The sequence below is a fragment of the Anomaloglossus baeobatrachus genome, chromosome 8 (assembly GCF_048569485.1).
Source record: "Anomaloglossus baeobatrachus isolate aAnoBae1 chromosome 8, aAnoBae1.hap1, whole genome shotgun sequence".
NCBI classification, from domain to species: domain Eukaryota; kingdom Metazoa; phylum Chordata; class Amphibia; order Anura; family Aromobatidae; genus Anomaloglossus; species Anomaloglossus baeobatrachus.
The window spans coordinates 261,487,172-261,508,413 of NC_134360.1; the positions used below are offsets into that span (position 1 = coordinate 261,487,172).

Here is a 21,242-nt window from a genome sequence, read left to right on the forward strand (position 1 = left end):
AGGCACAGGGTGAGGCCCAGCTATAAAATAAAGGCTTTAGTATAAACCCCGGTAGATCCATCTTGTAATGGTCTGATCGGGGTGAAACCCGCACCTATTGGGAGATTTGGGGTCCGGAGGCTCCTGCCCATCAGTGCCCAGTTATCGCTTATTCTGTGCACTTCACTGTGGCTTTTTCAGTTTCAATCTGTGGAGCCACGGTAAGTGCTGTGGAATGCAAGGCTACTTCTCCATTGAAGTGTATGGAGAATGAGGGGATAGGCAAACTGCACTGTCCGGGGGTGTGCGATGCCCCTTTCTGGTGACGCTCATACCCTAAGGACTATCCAAAGTCCTCCACTCCATTTTCAATGTTATAACCATTATTCTTTGTCCTCTAGGTCAGCCATATAATCAGCTGGCTATCCTTGCCTCTTCAAAGGGGGATCATTTGACCACTATTTTTTACTACTGCCGCAGCATCGCTGTGAAGTTTCCTTTCCCAGCAGCCTCCACAAACCTGCAGAAGGCCCTCTCCAAAGCACTAGAGAGGTACAGGGTAGCCCCAGAACATGGATTTTTGTTTTTCCTATGGTCTTTTCTGCTCCTCTCATTTTGCTCCTGTTTATTTCTTTTAAGCCGCGATGAGGTAAAAAAGCGATGGAGCGTCTCCGATTTTATCAAAGCTTTCATCAAGTTCCACGGACATGTTTATTTAGCAAAAAATTTAGACAGATTGAGCCACCTGCGAGAGCAACTGGAGGATCACTTCAAGGTGGGTAGCGTTTTTATTAAGAGCAACCGAGCAGTCAGGATACGGGGGTGTCGCAAAGTCAGTGCCATTATTAAAAATCCTTTCTGTCCATAGGGATTTTCAGTTCTATAGATTACTGTTTATTGCCTAGGTTGCTGCGGTGGCTGGTAACCGATCGGCGGTGCTCGGTGTCCTAGGTCGGGCACATGCACGTTCAAGCTCTTTTGTTTTAGAGATTACAATCGTTACTGTTAAAATGTCTGGATCCGGCCTGTGTCAGTGCCCCATGGCTCCTCAGACACTGCAGAGGTAATGCTGCCTCTGCAAGCGACCTCAGAGTGCACAGTTCGGACTAAATGCGCTACCATGTCGCCCGTCTAAACTGTTTATCATCAAGAACACACTGCCCTTCGGTAATCGGGAAGCCTGGAGGTAGGGGAGCCCTGCGCTCCTGAAGAAAGAAGATGGACGGCTGAATTAAAAGAGAGACGTGCCAGCGATGGCCAGAAATTGTGCAGCAGTGGGAGCCCATAGGCCGCCATTGTTGGGAGCACAGCTCTTGTTTACACAGAATGACGCACAGTTCAGTGATTGATTTTTATTTTTTTTTGTGTGCCATACAGAAGATAGTTTCACTCGACAAACAAGAAATGTCGTCCTTTGTCAGTTGCTCAGTAGCCAATCGTACGATTATGGTGAAAGGAGTGAACTTGGGAACGTTCATTCACGATAATCTTCCAGTGTAAACGGACCTTGTATTTTCTAAGCAGAACCGCCTGATTTTGTCTGTATATATTCATGTTATTTCTTCTTTGTTTTCAGTGTATGGTATTTCAGAAAGCCTTCAATTCCCAGCAATTGGTTCATATCACGGTCATCAACCTGTTTCAGCTGCATCATCTGCGCAATTTCGGAACGGAGGCCGAGCAACCGAGCTTCAGCCAAGACGAGGACCTGTGCTGGTCCCAGCTGCTGGCTCTATTCAGTAAGTGCCGTGTTTTATAATATCAATAATATATACCGTATTTTTCGGATTATTAGACACACTTTCCTCCCAAAAATTTAGGAGGAAAATGAGGGGAGCGTCTTAAATTCCGAATATAGCTTTACCTCGGGGTCCTGTCTGTGCGGCGCCGGGGTGCCTGTGGCTGCGTGCGGGCGGCGCCGGGGTGCCTGTGGCTGCGTGCGGGCGGCGCCGGGGTGCCTGTGGCTGCGTGCGGGCGGCGCCGGGGTGCCTGTGGCTGCGTGCGGGCGGCGCCGGGGTGCCTGTGGCTGCGTGCGGGCGGCGCCGGGGTGCCTGTGGCTGCGTGCGGGCGGCGCCGGGGTGCCTGTGGCTGCGTGCGGGCGGCGCCGGGGTGCCTGTGGCTGCGTGCGGGCGGCGCCGGGGTGCCTGTGGCTGCGTGCGGGCGGCGCCGGGGTGCCTGTGGCTGCGTGCGGGCGGCGCCGGGGTGCCTGTGGCTGCGTGCGGGCGGCGCCGGGGTGCCTGTGGCTGCGTGCGGGCGGCGCCGGGGTGCCTGTGGCTGCGTGCGGGCGGCGCCGGGGTGCCTGTGGCTGCGTGCGGGCGGCGCCGGGGTGCCTGTGGCTGCGTGCGGGCGGCGCCGGGGTGCCTGTGGCTACGTGCGGGGGGTGCCTGTGGCTGCGTGCGGGGGGTGCCTGTGGCTGCATGCGGGGGGTGCCTGTGGCTGCGTGCGGGCGGCGCCGGGGTGCCTGTGGCTGCGTGCGGGCGGCGTCGGGGTGCCTGTGGCTGCGTGCGGGCTGCGTGCGGGCGGTGCCTGTGGCTGCGTGCGGGCGGTGCCTGTGGCTGCGTGCGGGCGGTGCCTGTGGCTGCGTGCGGGCGGTGCCTGTGGCTGCGTGCGGGCGGTGCCTGTGGCTGCGTGCGGGCGGTGCCTGTGGCTGCGTGCGGGCGGTGCCTGTGGCTGCGTGCGGGCGGTGCCTGTGGCTGCGTGCGGGCGGTGCCTGTGGCTGCGTGCGGGCGGTGCCTGTGGCTGCGTGCGGGCGGCGGCGGGGTGCCTGTGGCTGCGTGCGGGCGGCGGCCGGGTGCCTGTGGCTGCGTGCGGGCGGCGGCCGGGTGCCTGTGTGCGGGAGGCAGCCGGCACCGACAGGCACCTGCACGCAGCCACAGGTACCCAGCTGCCGCCCGCACGCAAGCACAGGTACTCGGCCGCTTGCACGCAGGGTGTGCAGGCCACCTGCTGGCTGCCACTGTGTGTGCAGCAGGTTACCCAGTTTGTCCGCAGTCCCAGTTTCAAATGATTGTGCCAGGAGTGGGCGCGTGCGCAGATGGCGCTCTTGGATGAGAGCTCCATCTGCGCATGCGCCGCTCCAGGCGCCATCATTTGAACTGGGACCGCGGACGCTGGGACACTCACCGCACCGGCCTGCTGCACGACTCACCGGACGCCGCAGGTGCTGCCAGCACAACCTCTGCCTCCTTACTGTGAACCCGCTTCACCACCATTGCTGCCCCCTCCGGTAAGAGAACACCGGCGTATAAGATGGACCCCACTTTTATTTTTTTACTTTTTTTTTATGTCTAAATTTGGAATGCATCTTATAATCCGGTGCATCTTATAAAGCGAAAAAACAGTATATTGGGGGGACGCCCCCATCCACACATTGAGGTGACGTTACCATATATTTCGCGATCTAATCTTGGAGCATTTTGTGTTATTTTCTGTTTTTTCAACACCTATATAAGTCATGCTCCACTTTTATTTTTCTTATAAAGCATTTTGCAGCGGGTCACTCATTTTTGAGTTGATCGTGCAATTTTCATACTTTTACCCAGTCTTATGATATGTGACGATTTTACAATGTTACAACCACACTCTGATGTGTGAAAAGTGGAAAATCCGTCCCAGGCAGAAGTCGAATGTATCAAGCGTGATGGGATACTTGGATAAATTTGCCACAATTGACTTCAAACATTGCCCCGATTGTTTTGGAGCCCCAGACATGTCTATTGATTGCTGCGGTTGCTGCAGCCGCAGTGTGCCCGCTCCGGTGTTGGTGTGTCACAATGGTTCTCAGACACATATGATACCACTTTGAGCCACAAAGCCATTCTAGGTGTGACCATGAGCGTTCTGAATATTGGTTAGTGATTTGCTGTGGTCAGCCGATCGCCCTTTTTATTCTCTGTGGAGAAGGGTGCAGTTTGCATGGTCCACGCTGACGCTATGTTTTCCGTGTTTCTTTGTGCAGTGTCGTTCCTCGGCATTCTTTGCAGAACTCCATCAAAGACCCGTCACTGTGATGAAACGTCCTGTGCCGATCCACTGCCCGCGATCAAGGTGTCTCTAGACTGGATAAGGCTGCGCCCCACTGTGTTTCAGGAGCCGGCTGTGGAGGAAAGACAATAGTAAGTGGCACGACCACACATGATCAGGAAGCAGGGTCTTTATTGGGGTCAGTCGCATTTCTGTGCATCGTCACTGGTGTAATCAGAGGAGTGCAGTCCGTTCCCCCGCACAGGCCCTCAGCATGGAGATACCCGGAGATGGGGTCGCCGGCTTCTGCACATGACACTTCTCGTTTGTACCCAGTATTTGCAGATTGTGTAATCTAGGGTCATTTTTGGTCCTTTATCTACAGCATTTGGCCATGGCTGATTTCTCTGTTAAACAGTTTCCATGTGTTAGAGGAAGACCTGACCAGTGCCAATTGTAAGTAACCATGAGCCCGTGCAAGGGTGAAAGGTGAGCGGGGCTGGGGAATTAACCTATGGAGATCTGCCGGCAATGCGCACTTATTTATTATTCCTTTGTCAAGAGTGAGGGGATGGTAAATGGAGAAATGGAAGATGCTTATCAAAAATTAACATTATATTTAACTTATTCCCTTCATCTAGTGTTACCACTTCCAGAGGAGTTTGAGCTGCAAGGATTCCTGGCTCTTAGACCAGCATTCAGGCAAGTAGCCTTCAGCCAAGCCGGCCACTGGATAAATGTGCAGATTTGCTGAAGGCTGCAGAGCGGCCACTGGATAAATGTGCAGAGGAGCTGAAGGCGGCAGAGCGGCCACTGGATAAATGTGCAGAGGAGCTGAAGGCTGCAGAGCGGCCACTGGATAAATGTGCAGAGGAGCTGAAGGCTGCAGAGCGGCCACTGGATAAATGTGCAGAGGAGCTGAAGGCTAGAGAGCGGCCACTGGATAAATGTGCAGAGGAGCTGAAGGCTGCAGAGCGGCTACTGGATAAATGTGCAGAGGAGCTGAAGGCTGCAGAGCGGCCACTGGATAAATGTGCAGAGGAGCTGAAGGCTGCAGAGCGGCCACTAGATAAATGTGCAGAGGAGCTGAAGGCTGCAGAGCGGCCACTGGATAAATGTGCAGAGGAGCTGAAGGCTGCAGAGCGGCCACTGGATAAATGTGCAGAGGAGCTGAAGGCGGCAGAGCGGCCACTGGATAAATGTGCAGAGGAGCTGAAGGCTAGAGAGCGGCCACTGGATAAATGTGCAGATTTGCTGAAGGCTGCAGAGCGGCCACTGGATTAATGTGCAGAGGAGCTGAAGGCTGCAGAGCGGCCACTGGATAAATGTGCAGAGGAGCTGAAGGCTGCAGAGCGGCTACTGGATAAATGTGCAGAGGAGCTGAAGGCTGCAGAGCGGCCACTGGATAAATGTGCAGAGGAGCTGAAGGCTGCAGAGCGGCCACTGGATAAATGTGCAGAGGAGCTGAAGGCTGCAGAGCGGCCACTGGATAAATGTGCAGAGGAGCTGAAGGCGGCAGAGCGGCCACTGGATAAATGTGCAGAGGAGCTGAAGGCTGCAGAGCGGCCACTGGATAAATGTGCAGAGGAGCTGAAGGCTGCAGAGCGGCCACTGGATAAATGTGCAGAGGAGCTGAAGGCTGCAGAGCGGCCACTGGATAAATGTGCAGAGGAGCTGAAAGCATCAGAGCGGCTGCGGTTTAGTGTGGAGGAGCTGCATCAGAGCGGCTGCGGTTTAGTGTGGAGGAGCTGAAGGCGTCAGAGCGGCTGCGGTTTAGTGTGGAGGAGCTGTAGACATCAGAGCGGCTGCGGTTTAGTGTGGAGGAGCTGTAGACATCAGAGCGGCTGCAGTTTAGTGCGGAGGAGCTGTAGACATCAGAGCGGCTGCGGTTTAGTGTGGAGGAGCTGTAGACATCAGAGCGGCTGCGGTTTAGTTTGGAGGAGCTGTAGACATCAGAGCGGCTGCGGTTTAGTGTGGAGGAGCTGTAGACATCAGAGCGGCTGCGGTTTACTGTGGAGGAGCTGCATCAGAGCGGCTGCGGTTTAGTGTGGAGGAGATGCATCAGAGCGGCTGCGGTTTAGTGTGGAGGAGCTGCATCAGAGCGGCTGCAGTTTAGTGTGGAGGAGCTGTAGACATCAGAGCGGCTGCGGTTTAGTGTGGAGGAGCTGCATCAGAGCGGCTGCGGTTTAGTGTGGAGGAGCTGCATCAGAGCGGCTGCGGTTTAGTGTGGAGGAGCTGCATCAGAGCGGCTGCGGTTTAGTGTGGAGGAGCTGCATCAGAGCGGCTGCGGTTTAGTGTGGAGGAGCTGCATCAGAGCGGCTGCGGTTTAGTGTGAAGGAGCTGTAGACATCAGAGCGGCTGCGGTTTAGTGTGGAGGAGCTGTAGACATCAGAGCGGCTGTGGTTTAGTGCGGAGGAGCTGTAGACATCAGAGCGGCTGCGGTTTAGTGTGAAGGAGCTGTAGACATCAGAGCGGCTGCGGTTTAGTGTGAAGGAGCTGTAGACATCAGAGCGGCTGCGGTTTAGTGTGGAGGAGCTGTAGACATCAGAGCGGCTGCGGTTTAGTGTGGAGGAGCTGCATCAGAGCGGCTGCGGTTTAGTGTGAAGGAGCTGTAGACATCAGAGCGGCTGCGGTTTAGTGTGGAGGAGCTGTAGACATCAGAGCGGCTGCGGTTTAGTGTGGAGGAGCTGAAGACATCAGAGCGGCTGTGGTTTATTGTGGAGGAGCTGTAGACATCAGAGCGGCTGTGGTTTATTGTGGAGGAGCTGTAGACATCAGAGCGGCTGTGGTTTATTGTGGAGGAGCTGAAGGCATCAGAGCGGCTGCGGTTTAGTGCGGAGGAGCTGTAGACATCAGAGCAGCTGCGGTTTATTGTGGAGGAGCTGTAGACATCAGAGCGGCTGTGGTTTATTGTGGAGGAGCTGTAGACATCAGAGCGGCTGTGGTTTAGTGTGAAGGAGCTGTAGACATCAGAGCGGCTGCGGTTTAGTGTGGAGGAGCTGTAGACATCAGAGCGGCTGTGGTTTAGTGTGGAGGAGCTGTAGACATCAGAGAGGCTGTGGTTTAGTGTGGAGGAGCTGTAGACATCAGAGCGGCTGTGGTTTAGTGTGGAGGAGCTGTAGACATCAGAGCGGCTGTGGTTTATTGTGGAGGAGCTGTAGACATCAGAGCGGCTGCGGTTTAGTGCGGAGGAGCTGATGCACAAATAAGCTTCCTTACAGTCCTATAGGGTCGGCTCTGGCTCTTTCATGCAGTGGACACAAGGACATGTCCACGTCTTCTGATCGCCTCCTGCTCTCTGCTCTGATCGCCTCCTGCTCTCTGCTCTGATCGCCTCCTGCTCTCTGCTCTGATCGCCTCCTGCTCTCTGCTCTGATTGCCTCCTGCTCTCTGCTCTGATCGCCTCCTGCTCTCTGCTCTGATCGCCTCCTGCTCTCTGCTCTGATCGCCTCCTGCTCTCTGCTCTGATCGCCTCCTGCTCTCTGCTCTGATCGCCTCCTGCTCTCTGCTCTGATCGCCTCCTGCTCTCTGCTCTGATCGCCTCCTGCTCTCTGCTCTGATCGCCTCCTGCTCTCTGCTCTGATCGCCTCCTGCTCTCTGCTCTGATCGCCTCCTGCTCTCTGCTCTGATCGCCTCCTGCTCTCTGCTCTGATCGCCTCCTGCTCTCTGCTCTGATCGCCTCCTGCTCTCTGCTCTGATCGCCTCCTGCTCTCTGCTCTGATCGCCTCCTGCTCTCTGCTCTGATCGCCTCCTGCCCTCTGCTCTGATCGCCTCCTGCCCTCTGCTCTGATCGCCTCCTGCCCTCTGCTCTGATCGCCTCCTGCCCTCTGCTCTGATCGCCTCCTGCCCTCTGCTCTGATCGCCTCCTGCCCTCTGCTCTGATCGCCTCCTGCCCTCTGCTCTGATCGCCTCCTGCCCTCTGCTCTGATCGCCTCCTGCCCTCTGCTCTGATCGCCTCCTGCCCTCTGCTCTGATCGCCTCCTGCCCTCTGCTCTGATCGCCTCCTGCCCTCTGCTCTGATCGCCTCCTGCCCTCTGCTCTGATCGCCTCCTGCCCTCTGCTCTGATCGCCTCCTGCCCTCTGCTCTGATCGCCTCCTGCCCTCTGCTCTGATCGCCTCCTGCTCTCTGCAATGTTTATAATAAAGTTTGTACATTAAATTTGAATTCGTATTGTGCCTTTTTAAATGAAAACATGAAGGAAGCCACAGGCAAACTGCACTATTTAGGGACTTAGAATTCAAGCCAATTACAAACTTAATAATGCCGACTGTTGTAAAGGGGGGTCACTACTTATGTTTCCAAGTCACATCAATATAATGTTAAAAAACAAGGCTTGTCTCAAATAGCTTGTGTTGCCATTACTGCCTGTGAGCGGCGCTATTGAGGTCTGCTCATCCTCTTTTTGTGAACCCCCCGGGCTCCATGAACTTCCAGTTGGCCTGACATCCCTGCGGCCGGCCCCAGTCTTCCTGAGTGACCGGGCTGTCGGCATGAGTTTCACCGCTCGACACAGCGCGGCATCTCGCACGCTCTCTCCTTCACTGCAGAGCACCGCAAGCAGGAGTGACGCTGGGCTGTAACGAGCAGTGAAACACCCGCCGACAGCCGGTCACTCAGGAAGCCTGGAGCCGGCCACGGTGATGTTGGGACAACCTCACCGGACATCAGAGAGGTCACTGAGCCCGGGGGTCACAAGAAGGGGATGAGCGGACCACAATAGCGCCACTCACAGGCAGTATTGGCAACACAAGGTATTTGAGAGAAGCCTGGTTTTTCAACATTATGTTGATGTGGCTTGGAAAAATAAGTAGTGCCCCCCCCCCCTTTAATGTTCTATAAGTCATGAAAGTATGCTTGACATTCATTAGATATGTGCAATATCTTTCTTTTGTTAGCTAAGTATATCTGTAGTTGACTTCCAAAATGTTAATATGCAGTGCCTTTGCGAAAGTATTCACCCCTCTTGGCATTCCTCACAACTGGAATTTCTCTTTATTTTTACAATTTGGCAGAAGTGCTCCGACTCGCTCACATCAGGTGGTTTCCTCTGGGGAACAGCAATCTTCAACTCGGACCACAGATTCTCAGTTGGATTAAGGTCCAGGCTTTGATTAGGTCACTCCCAGCACATTTACATGTTTCCCATTTAAACCACTCGAGTGTTGCTTTAGCAGTATGCTTTGTCATTGTCTTGTTTGGAAGGTGAACCTCCGTCAAAGTCTCAAATCACTGACAGACAAACCGGTTTTGCTCAGGAATATCTGTTTTTCACATTATCCTTCTTCCCCTCAGCTGGGATCATTTTCCCTTTTCCTGCTACCGAAAAACATCCCCACAGCATGATGCTGCCACCACCATGTTTCACTGTGGGGATGGTGTTCTTGGGGTGATGCGCTGTATTGATTTGGTGACCATTACCATGGTGGTAAACCTTGCGTTTACTTTGGTGGCTAAAAAAGTTCAATTTTGGTTTCATGTGACCACAGCATCTTCCTCCATACATTTGAGGAGTCTCCCACATGTCTTTTGGCAAAAATCAAAACGAGCCTTTAAATTTTTGGCTGTAAGTAAAGGCTTTTTCTTCAGCGCTCTATTGGGAGACCCAGACGATTGGGGTATAGCTACTGCCCTCTGGAGGCCACACAAAGCACTACATTAAAAGTGCAAGGCCCCTCCCCCTCTGGCTATACCCCCCCGTGGTATCACGGGTTCTCCAGTTTTAGCTTTGTGTGCGAAGGAGGTCAGACATTCCATGCATAGCTCCACAGATTTTAGTCAGCAGTAGCTGCTGACTATTTCGGATGGAAGAAAAGAGGACACATATAGTGTCCCCAGCATGCTCCCTTCTCACCCCTGGATGGTGTTGTAAGGTTGAGGTACCTATTGCTGGTACAGGGCTGGAGCCTGACATGCTGTTTTCCTTCCACATCCCCTTGTAGGGCTCTGTGGAAGTGGGATCCTGCCGGCCTCTCAGCTCTGATGCCGGGCTCCATCCACAGACCCATTAGAACCTGATGGATTCGGAGCAGGAGTACGATCAGGGACAGGGCCCTGCATCATACAGGTACTCTGTGTCCCCGGCAGGCACAGACACACTCCGGGCTGGCTGGGTGTTGTAGTGCGCCGGGGACCGCAATGTTGGAGTTAGTGTCCCTACAGATTACTGGGGGATGTTTTGTGTATGGGAACGCAGCGCCGACCCCCTCTGGACCGGGCGGCGCTGCTGTGACTTGTGGTGCGCCGGGGATCCGCCGTCCGCGCTTTTACGGCGGCGGCGGTTATAACTTTAGTCCCCGGCTTTTTGGGCCTAGGACGCCGGCAGCTCCGTTTCGTTCCCGCCCCCACCCTGTCATTCAGGGTAGGGGAGAGACGCTGTTCGCAAGCAGCGACGAGGGCTGGAGCCTGATTTACATGCTCCAGCCCTCACACTATGCACAGAGGGAAGCTGGCTTCCCGCTCTTGGCCAGGAACGCCCAGGGCCCGCCCCCCTTCCTCTCTCGAGACGCCGGCAGCCATTACATGCATGCCTGGCTGGAGGAAGGACGCAAGGCTCTGGGAGACCTGGACTAGGGGCTATCTGGCGACCACACACCCGCTTTTTAAGCGGGCGGTAAGCGATTTTTCTGTGCTGGTCCCTCTAGTGCCTCACTGTGTATCAGTGTACTGGATACAGTTATATAGATATTGTATTTCTTGCACTGTGAGGTGCGCTTCTGGCTGCATATCCCAGATCGCTCTGTGGAAGCAGCAACATGTCATCCTCAAAACGCAAGGCGGCCAAGGCAAAAAGGGCTGTGTATACTGCGTGTGCTGCATGTGGGGCTAATCTACCAGCAGGCTCTGATGACCCCCATTGTGTGCAATGCTCCGACCCGGTGCTGCTTCGCCAGCCGGAGTCAGGAGAGGTAGCGACCCAGGCTGAGACGCTTGTAAGTTCTGCCCCGGTGACAGGGACGGACTTTGCAGTTTTTGCAGATAATATGTCTGTATCTATGGCAAAAATCCTTGAGACCTTGCAATCTATGCATGGGGCTCAGTCTCTGGGCACGGCGAGGCCTCTGTCCTCAGGTCCCCCTTACTTGGAATGTATCCAGCCCACAGGGGGGTCCCCGGCTTCACAGGCCGAGGATTATGACTCAAATGTTTAACCAGTTTGCCTTTGTCTAGAGAGAGACTGTTTGGCGAGCCATTGGCTGACATCATTAAGCAGTCCAAGGGTAAAGACTCCTCTTTACCACAACCCAGAACACCCAAACCTCAGCAGAAAAAGTGGCAGCAGAGGTTTCAGTCCTTTCGAGGTTCGGGCAAGACACCATTTACCTCGTCCAAAGGGACTCAGAGGACGCAAAGAAACTCAGATTCGTGGCGGACTCACACACGCCCCAAGAAAGCAAATGGAGGTACCGCTTCCAAAGCGGCTACCTCATGACTTCCAGCCCCCCCCCTCCGCATCGCCGGTCGGGGGCAGGCTCTCCCGCTTTTCCGGCATTTGGATGTCACAGGTCAAAGACCGGTGGGTGACGGACATTTTGTCTCGCGGGTACAGAATCGAGTTCAATTCTCGTCCTCCAGCTCGGTTCTTCAGAACCTCCCCACGGCCAGACCGAGCAGATGCTCTGCTGCAGGCGGTGGATTCCCTAAAAGCGGAAGGAGTGGTTATCCCAGTCCCTCCTCAGGAACAAGGGCAAGGGTTTTACTCCAATCTCTTTGTGGTTCCAAAAAAGGACGGCTCGTTCCGTCCTGTTCTGGACCTAAAACGGCTCAACAAGCATGTGCACGCCAGGAGGTTCCGGATGGAAACCCTCCGCTCTGTCATTGCCTCAATGTCCAGAGGAGACTTCCTTGCCTCAATAGACATCAGAGATGCTTATCTCCACGTGCCAATTGCTACAGAACATCAACGTTTTCTACGTTTTGTGATAGGAGACGACCATTTTCAGTTCGTAGCTCTTCCATTTGGTCTGGCGACAGCCCCACGGGTCTTCACCAAGGTCATGGCGGCGGTGGTAGCAGTCTTGCACTCTCAGGGACACTCGGTGATCCCTTACCTAGACGATTTATTGGTCAAAGCTCCCTCTCAGGAGGCATGCCAACTCAGCCTGAATGCTACGCTGGAGACTCTACAGTCTTTCGGATGGATCATCAACTTTCCAAAGTCGATCCTATCACCGACTCAGTCACTAACGTATCTTGGCATGGAGTTTCATACTCTAGCAGCGATAGTGAAGCTTCCGCTGGACAAGCAGCGGTCACTACAGACAGGGGTGCAATCTCTCCTGCAGGGCCAGTTGCATCCCTTGCGGCGCCTCATGCATTTCCTAGGGAAGATGGTGGCAGCCATGGAAGCAGTTCCCTTTGCGCAGTTTCATCTGCGCCCACTTCAATGGGACATTCTCCGCCAATGGGACGGGAAGTCAACGTCCCTGGACAGGAAAGTCTCGCTTTCCCAGACGGCCAAAGACTCTCTACAATGGTGGCTCCTTCCCACATCATTGTCTCAGGGAAGATCCTTCCTGCCCCCATCCTGGGCAGTAGTCACGACAGATGCGAGTCTGTCAGGGTGGGGAGCAGTATTTCTCCACCACAGGGCTCAGGGGACGTGGACTCCGCAGGAGTCCACCCTTCAGATCAATGTTCTGGAGATCAGAGCAGTGTATCTTGCTCTACTGGCCTTCCAACAGTGGCTGGAAGGAAAGCAGATCCGAATCCAATCGGACAACTCCACAGCGGTGGCATACATCAACCACCAAGGAGGGACGCGCAGTCGGCAAGCCTTCCAAGAAGTCCGGCGCATTCTAATGTGGGTGGAGGACAGAGCATCCACCATATCCGCGGTTCACATCCCAGGCGTAGAAAACTGGGAAGCAGACTTCCTCAGTCGCCAGGGCATGGACGCAGGGGAATGGTCCCTTCACCCGGACGTGTTTCAGGAAATCTGTCGCCGCTGGGGAGTGCCGGACGTCGACCTAATGGCGTCCCGGCACAACAACAAGGTCCCGGCATTCATGGCGAGGTCGCGCGATCAAAGAGCTCTGGCGGCAGACGCCTTGGTTCAAGATTGGTCGCAGTTTCAGCTCCCATACGTGTTTCCACCTCTGGCGCTCTTGCCCAGAGTGCTACGCAAGATCAGATCCGAGTGCAGCCGCGTCATACTCGTCGCTCCAGACTGGCCGAGGAGGTCGTGGTATCCGGATCTGTGGCATCTCACGATCGGTCGACCGTGGTCACTGCCAGACCGACCAGACTTACTGTCCCAAGGGCCGTTTTTCCATCAGAATTCTGCGGCCCTGAACCTGACTGTGTGGCCATTGAGTCCTGGATCCTAGCATCTGCTGGATTATCTCAGGGAGTCATTGCCACCATGAGACAAGCTAGAAAGTCGAATTCGGCTAAGATCTACCACAGAACGTGGAAGATTTTCTTGTCCTGGTGCTCTGCTCAGGGAGTGTCTCCCTGGCCATTTGCATTGCCCAAGTTTCTTTCCTTCCTGCAATCGGGGTTAGAAAAGGGCTTGTCGCTCAGCTCCCTTAAAGGGCAAGTTTCGGCACTATCCGTGTTTTTTCAGAAGCGTCTAGCACGTCTTCCTAAGGTGCGCACGTTCCTGCAGGGGGTCTGTCATATTGTGCCCCCGTACAAGCGACCGTTAGATCCATGGGATCTGAACAGGGTACTAGTTGCTCTCCAGAAGCCGCCCTTCGAGCCTCTGAAGGAAGTTTCCTTTTCTCGGCTGTCGCAGAAGGTGGCGTTTCTTGTTGCAATCACATCGCTTCGGCGAGTGTCTGAGCTGGCAGCTCTGTCATCTAAGGCTCCCTTCCTGGTGTTCCACCAGGACAAGGTTGTGCTGCGCCCCATTCCGGAGTTTCTCCCTAAGGTCGTATCCTCTTTTCATCTTAATCAGGATATTTCCTTGCCTTCTTTTTGCCCTCATCCGGTTCACCGGTATGAAAAGGCCTTACGTTTGCTAGATCTGGTGAGAGCACTCAGAATCTACATTTCCCGCACGGCGCCCATACGCCGTGCCGATGCACTTTTCGTCCTTGTCGCTGGTCCGCGCAAGGGGTTGCAGGCTTCTAAAGCCACCCTGGCTCGATGGATCAAAGAACCAATTCTAGAGGCCTACCGTTCTGCGGGGCTTCCGGTTCCTTCAGGGCTAAAAGCCCACTCCACCAGAGCCGTGGGTGCGTCCTGGGCATTACGTCACCAGGCTTCGGCTCAACAGGTGTGCCAGGCAGCTACCTGGTCCAGTCTGCACACTTTCACCAAGCATTATCAGGTGCATACCTATGCTTCGGCGGATGCCAGCTTAGGTAGAAGAGTCCTGCAGGCGGCAGTGACACCCCCGTAGGGGAGGGCTGTTTTGCAGCTCTAACATGAGGTATTTATTTACCCACCCAGGGACAGCTTTTGGACGTCCCAATCGTCTGGGTCTCCCAATAGAGCGCTGAAGAAGAAGGGAATTTTGTTACTTACCGTAAATTCCTTTTCTTCTAGCTCTTATTGGGAGACCCAGCACCCGCCCTGTTGTCCTTCGGGATGTTTTTTGTTGTTTGCGGGTACACATGTTGTTCATGTTGAACGGTTTTTCAGTTCTCCGATGTTATTCGGAGTTAATTTGTTTAAACCAGTTATTGGCTTCCTCCTTCTTGCTTTGGCACTAAAACTGGAGAACCCGTGATACCACGGGGGGGTATAGCCAGAGGGGGAGGGGCCTTGCACTTTTAATGTAGTGCTTTGTGTGGCCTCCAGAGGGCAGTAGCTATACCCCAATCGTCTGGGTCTCCCAATAAGAGCTAGAAGAAAAGGAATTTACGGTAAGTAACAAAATTCCCTTCTTTTCTGGGCACTCTTCCATAAAGGCCGGCTCTATGAAGTGTACGACTTATTGTGGTCTCTGTTTGGGAACTCTGCAGGTATTTCAGCTTTACCTTTGGTCTCTGTGCTGCCTCTCTATTAATGCTCTCCCTTCCCGAGCTGATTTTTGCTGGGCAGCCCTCTCTTGGCAGGATTTGTTGGTGCTTCAGGATCATCAGAGATGATTTTTTTTTTTTTTTTAGAACCCAACCCTGACTTGAACTTATCACCACTTTTTTTGTCTCTGACTTGTTTGATCTGCTTGGTCTTCATGGTGTTGTTTGGACATCTCCTTGGTCCTCATGGTGTTGCTTTTCTAGATCTCCTTGGTCCTCATGGTGTTGCTTTTCTAGATCTCCTTGGTCCTCCTTTTCTAGATCTCCTTGGTCCTCATGGTGGTGTTTGGACATCTCCTTGGTCCTCGTGGTGTTGCTTTTCTAGATCTCCTTGGTCTTCATGGTGTTGTTTAGACATCTCCTTTCTCCTTGGTACTCGTGGTGTTGTTTGGACATCTCCTTGGTCTTCATGTTGTTGCTTTTCTAGATCTTCATGGTGTTGCAGCCTCTGTAGCCTTTCAGGAAAGGTGTGTGTATTTACTGAGAGACCCTGGGACACTTAGATTGCACACAGGTGGACTTCCTTTGCACACAGGTGGACTTCCTTTGCACACAGGTGGACTTCCTTTGCACACAGGTGGACTTCCTGTCACTAAGGATGTGACTTATGAAGGGAATTGCTTGCACTAGAAATTTGTAGGGTTTTCATACAAAAAGGGGTGAATACATATGCACGTGGCAATTTTTATTTTTATTCCTGAAATTTAATTTTGCCTATTTTTCTCACTTCACTTCCCAATATTAGACTATTTAGAGCTGAGGCATCACACACAAATTGGATTACAAAAAATATTTAATCACAGGTTGTAACGTAACAGAATCGGTGCAAAGCCAAGGTGGGTGAATACTTTCGCAAGGCGCTCTGTGAGGCTGCTTACTCATCATTGCTCAGGTCTCCAGTTTCTGAGATTCTGTCCCTGTTAAAAGAAACAAAACCATCTCCGATTCTCAATTCCTAATTTCAGAACCCTTGACTTCTCTAGAGGCCACCAAGCCATTATCGGAGAGCGGGAGCCTCCGCACCGCAGACTGCGCCCCGTTCGCCTCGCCTCTCTGGGGAAGTGGCTGTCTGAGACCCAGCCCAGGTACGCTGCATGTTACATCATATGGATTTATTCCTAATCTAGCCAGGAGTGCCATGCTCTTAATCCAGAGTAAATCGGAGGATGCACTTGTAAATACATTTGCTCGTGATTTTGGAAGATGAGTGTTCCTGGCAATTGCCTTTTTATAGGAATTAAAGCTGTTTTCTGGTGTCAGAAAATCTTTGCTGCCGTTTGCCTTAAATCAAATGAAAACCAAAGTGCTTTATGTGACCCAGCGCAGAGACTCCAGCGCCGCCCCGTGCCCCGGTGTCCACCATCGCCTGCAGCATTGACATCACATCCACTAAGGCGGGCTTTGCACGTTGCGACATCGCAAGCCGATGCTGCGATGTCGCACGCGATAGTCCCCGCCCCCGTCGCAGGTACGATATCTTGTGATGGCTGGGGTAGCTTCACACGCACTTACCTGCCTTGCAACCGACGCTCTGGCCAGCGACCCGACTCCTTCCTAAGGGGGCGGGTCGTGCGGCGTCACAGCGACGTCACACGGCAGGCGGCCAATAGCGGCGGAGGGGCGGAGATAAGCAGGATGTAAACATCCCGCCCACCTCCTTCCTTCTCATTGCAGCCGGGAGGCAGGTAGGAGAAGTTCCTCGTTCCTGCGGCTTCATACACAGCGATGTGCGCTGCCGCAAGAGCGAGGAACAACATCGTACCTGTCGCTGCATCGGCATTATGCAAATGTCGGACCCTGCACCGATGATACGATAATGACGCTTTTGCGCTCGTTCATCGTATCATCTAGGATTTGCACACTATGACATCGCAAGAGACACCGGATGTGCGTCACTTTCGATTTGACCCCACCAACATCGCACCTGCAATGTCGTAGTGTGCAAAGCCGCCCTAAGAAGTGAATCCCGCAGCTTTACCAGAGTTGAGGGCATGAGTCGCTTAGACCTGCTGAACTCGGTGATTGGCTGCAGTGCTGTCACCATGACCGGCATTGCTGCAGACACTGGGAACTCAGCGGTGCACCCAGGGTGGGAGAGTAAACCAGTTTTTGTCTACAGCCAAGGATAGGCTTTTTTAGGCGGTAAATCTTGCAGAGTGATGGCGGAATGGTGGAACTCGTCTTTCTCTGGAGCGTGGCCATAAATGACGGCTTCATTTTGTGTAATGTTGCGTTCTCTTGCCAGGCTGCTGCAGTACCGTGCCGTGCAAGGCGAGGTTTCCTTCTCCACGGATATTCCTGAAGTCATGATGGAGGATGCAGAGGATGCTGAAGACTTGTCCTCGCCTCCAGAGACCAGACCAGCCGAGAATCAGAAAAGTGAGGGCAGCCCTGGACTGAAATCTGTACTTTCCACTGGACGCAGTCCCAACGGGGAATCCTCCGAAAAGCCCGTGGTTACTTTCAAAGAAAACATTAAACCCCCGGAGGTGAACCGCGAGGTGCCGGCTCGGAGTTACATACGAACCACCAATGCTTGTAAGGAGCAGAGAGACTTTAATAAGGGGATTAATTCTGCTGCTAACAAGAAGGATAATAACGGCAAACGCAAGAGCGAAGTGAAGAAGCCGGTCACTGACAAGGCGCCGGAGCCCACCAAGCAGAGCATCGCTGTGCAGGTACGGCCCCGGAAAGGACCGCGCTACAATGCCACCATGTGCTTCTAGTATATGCTACAGGAGATTTTTCACTTTTTTTGTCCGTTATTACAGGTGAAAACGCCCGTGTCGGAGTCCAGAAAAACGCCGGTGACACCGACCTCCAGTCCAAGCAGCAGCACTCAGTTCATCCCTATCCACCATCCTGGCGCCTTCCCACCTCTGCCCAGCCGCCCAGGTATTAGGCATTAATGGCCCCTCTCATGGCGCTAGCTTTGCTATTTCATTACTTTGAGGATTATGACGGCCTACCATTGTTCTCCACAGGATTCCCCCCTCCGACCTACGTCATCCCACCTGTGGCATTCTCCATGAGCTCTGGATATACCTTTCCTCCTGGAGTCAATGTCCCGGGATCTTTTCTGCAGGCTTCATCTTCTGCCGGGAATCCGGGGCCTCAGGGGAAGCCGTCCCACATTCCTTACAGCCAGCAGCGGCCGTCTGGCCCGGGGACACCTAGCCAAGGAGGACTTGGTAACCAGCTGCCCGGCCAGTCCCAGCCGCAGGCTCCGGCCAGCTCTCCAACACAAGCAAGCACACCGGCAACGCTGCAGATCCAAGTGATGGCACCGCAGCAGCCGCCCACTAAACCCCTACAGTCACTCGGCAAGACCCCCCAGCACCACCCCGCTCTCCAGCAGGTATCAGTCTCATGTATTATCTGTGTTTACCACAAGTTGGGTTTTACTTTTCTAACGCTGCAAAGGATCAGTAGGTACCATGTTAACATATAGGTCCCGATTTTGGCAAGTTTTTACCCCAGAATTGTGGTTTTATAAAACCTTAAAGGCTATGTGCCCACGCTGCGGAAAATGCGCGGATTTCTCGCGGAAAAGCCGCGGATTTTCCGAAAATCTGCAGCAGCGGCACTTCCCAGCCATTTCTATGGCATTTGGCATTTGGATTTTTCCGCGGCGGATTTGGTGCGGATTTTGATCCGGAAAAATCTGCAACATGTCAATTATTGTTGCGGATTTTGATCTGGATTTTGGCTTTAAAATTGGGGAAAAAAAATCCACACCAAAATCCACGGCAAATCCACACCTTTGAAAAGGTGCGGATTTTGCGGGAAAGCCGCAGCTTTTGATGCAGAAAAATCTGTAGCAACATTCTCCCGTGGACACACAGCCTAAAAGTTTCAGAACATTTTGTGACATCGTGTTCACACCAGTTATTTCCAACTCCCCTAAAATACGTGCAGCTTGGGTACGCGGTTGGGGGTGGCTGTGACAATCTGAAAATCTTACCCCTGGCTGCACTAAGAGGTGAGGCGCACCTGTCATTCACATCTGACTTCAGGATGCCCCTCATCAAGACCAATGACAAATTTGCCGGTCTTAAAGAATTGGGGCTATAGTCTTCACCATGTGGTATCATGGTTGAGTACTCTGTACTGGTAACTAGTGATGAGTGAGCACTACCATGCTCGGGTGCTCAGTACTGGTAACTAGTGATGAGCGGGCACTACCATGCTCAGTACTGGTAACTAGTGATGAGCGGGCACTACCATGCTCGGGTGCTCTGTACTGGTAACTAGTGATGAGTGAGCACTACCATGCTCGGGTGCTCAGTACTGGTAACTAGTGATGAGCGGGCACTACCATGCTCGGGTGCTCAGTACTGGCAACTAGTGATGAGCGGGCACTACCATGCTCGGGTACTCAGTACTGGTAACTAGTGATGAGCGGGCACTACCATGCTCGGGTGCTCAGTACTGGTAACTAGTGGTGAGCAGGCACTACCATGCTCGGGTGCTCAGTACTGGTAACTAGTGATGAGCGGGCACTACCATGCTCAGGTGCTCAGTACTGGTAATTAGTGATGAGTGGGCACTACCATGCTCGGATGCTCAGTACTGGTAACTAGTGATGAGCGGGCACTACCATGCTCGGGTGCTCAGTACTGGTAACTAGTGATGTGCGGGCACTACCATGCTCGGGTGCTCAGTACTGGTAACTAGTGATGAGCGGGCACTACCATGCTCGGGTGCTCTGTACTGGTAACTAGTGATGAGCGGGCACTACCATGCTCAGGTGCTCAGTACTGGTAATTAGTGATTAGCGGGCACTACCATGCTCGGGTGCTCTGTACTGGTAACTAGTGATGAGTGGGCACTACCATGCTCGGGTGCTCAGTACTGGTAACTAGTGATGAGCGGGCACTACCATGCTCGGGTGCTCAGTACTGGTAACTAGTGATGAGCGGGCACTACCATGCTCGGGTGCTCTGTACTGGTAACTAGTGATGAGCGGGCACTACCATGCTCGGGTGCTCAGTACTGGTAACTAGTGATGAGCGGGCACTACCATGCTCGGGTGCTCAGTACTGGTAACTAGTGATGAGCGGGCACTACCATGCTCGGGTGTTCTGTACTGGTAACTAGTGATGAGCGGGCACTACCATGCTCGGGTGCTCTGTACTGGTAACTAGTGATGAGCGGGCACTAACATGCTCGGGTGCTCTGTACTGGTAACTAGTGATGAGCGGGCACTACCATGCTCGGGTGCTCTGTACTGGTAACTAGTGATGAGCGGGCACTACCATGCTCAGGTGCTCAGTACTGGTATCTAGTGATGAGCGGGCACTACCATGCTCGGGTGCTCAGTACTGGTAACTAGTGATGAGCGGGCACTACCATGCTCAGGTGCGGAGGAGTATTGGTAACTAGTGATGAGCGGGCACTACCATGCTCGGGTGCTCAGTACTGGTAACTAGTGATGAGCGGGCACTACCATGCTCGGGTGCTCAGTACTGGTAACTAGTGATGAGTGGGCACTACCATGCTCGGGTGCTCAGTACTGGTAACTAGTGATGAGCGGGCACTACCATGCTCGGGTGCTCTGTACTGGTAACTAGTGATGAGTGAGCACTACCATGCTCGGGTGCTCAGTACTGGTAACTAGTGATGAGTGGGCACTACCATGCTCGGGTGCTCTGTACTGGTAACTAGTGATGAGTGAGCACTACCATGCTCGGGTGCTCAGTACTGGTAACTAGTGATGAGCGGGCACTACCATGCTCAGTACTGGTAACTAGTGATGAGCGGGCACTACCATGCTCGGGTGCTCTGTACTGGTAACTAGTGATGAGTGAGCACTACCATGCTCGGGTGCTCAGTACTGGTAACTAGTGATGAGCGGGCACTACCATGCTCGGGTGCTCAGTACTGGCAACTAGTGATGAGCGGGCACTACCATGCTCGGGTACTCAGTACTGGTAACTAGTGATGAGCGGGCACTACCATGCTCGGGTGCTCAGTACTGGTAACTAGTGGTGAGCAGGCACTACCATGCTCGGGTGCTCAGTACTGGTAACTAGTGATGAGCGGGCACTACCATGCTCAGGTGCTCAGTACTGGTAATTAGTGATGAGTGGGCACTACCATGCTCGGATGCTCAGTACTGGTAACTAGTGATGAGCGGGCACTACCATGCTCGGGTGCTCAGTACTGGTAACTAGTGATGTGCGGGCACTACCATGCTCGGGTGCTCAGTACTGGTAACTAGTGATGAGCGGGCACTACCATGCTCGGGTGCTCTGTACTGGTAACTAGTGATGAGCGGGCACTACCATGCTCAGGTGCTCAGTACTGGTAATTAGTGATTAGCGGGCACT

At 53.5% G+C, this 21,242-nt stretch overlaps 1 protein-coding gene across 5 annotated transcripts in view; it reads left to right on the top strand.

Annotated features, from left to right (window-relative positions):
* Positions 1–21,242, top strand: part of SMG7 (SMG7 nonsense mediated mRNA decay factor) — a 121,734-nt gene that overhangs the window by 38,358 nt on the left and 62,134 nt on the right. For 4 of the 5 annotated variants that reach the window (XM_075320613.1, XM_075320614.1, XM_075320616.1 and 1 more), the window contains exons 7-16: positions 381–531; positions 619–754; positions 1,556–1,718; positions 3,938–4,094; positions 4,328–4,398; positions 4,584–4,644; positions 15,876–15,995; positions 17,156–17,588; positions 17,682–17,805; positions 17,895–18,268. In XM_075320613.1, coding sequence (XP_075176728.1) covers positions 381–531; positions 619–754; positions 1,556–1,718; positions 3,938–4,094; positions 4,328–4,398; positions 4,584–4,644; positions 15,876–15,995; positions 17,156–17,588; positions 17,682–17,805; positions 17,895–18,268 — 1,790 coding nt within the window. The remainder of the gene's footprint in view (positions 1–380; positions 532–618; positions 755–1,555; positions 1,719–3,937; positions 4,095–4,327; positions 4,399–4,583; positions 4,645–15,875; positions 15,996–17,155; positions 17,589–17,681; positions 17,806–17,894; positions 18,269–21,242) is intronic. The other variant, XM_075320615.1, reaches the window with a different exon arrangement.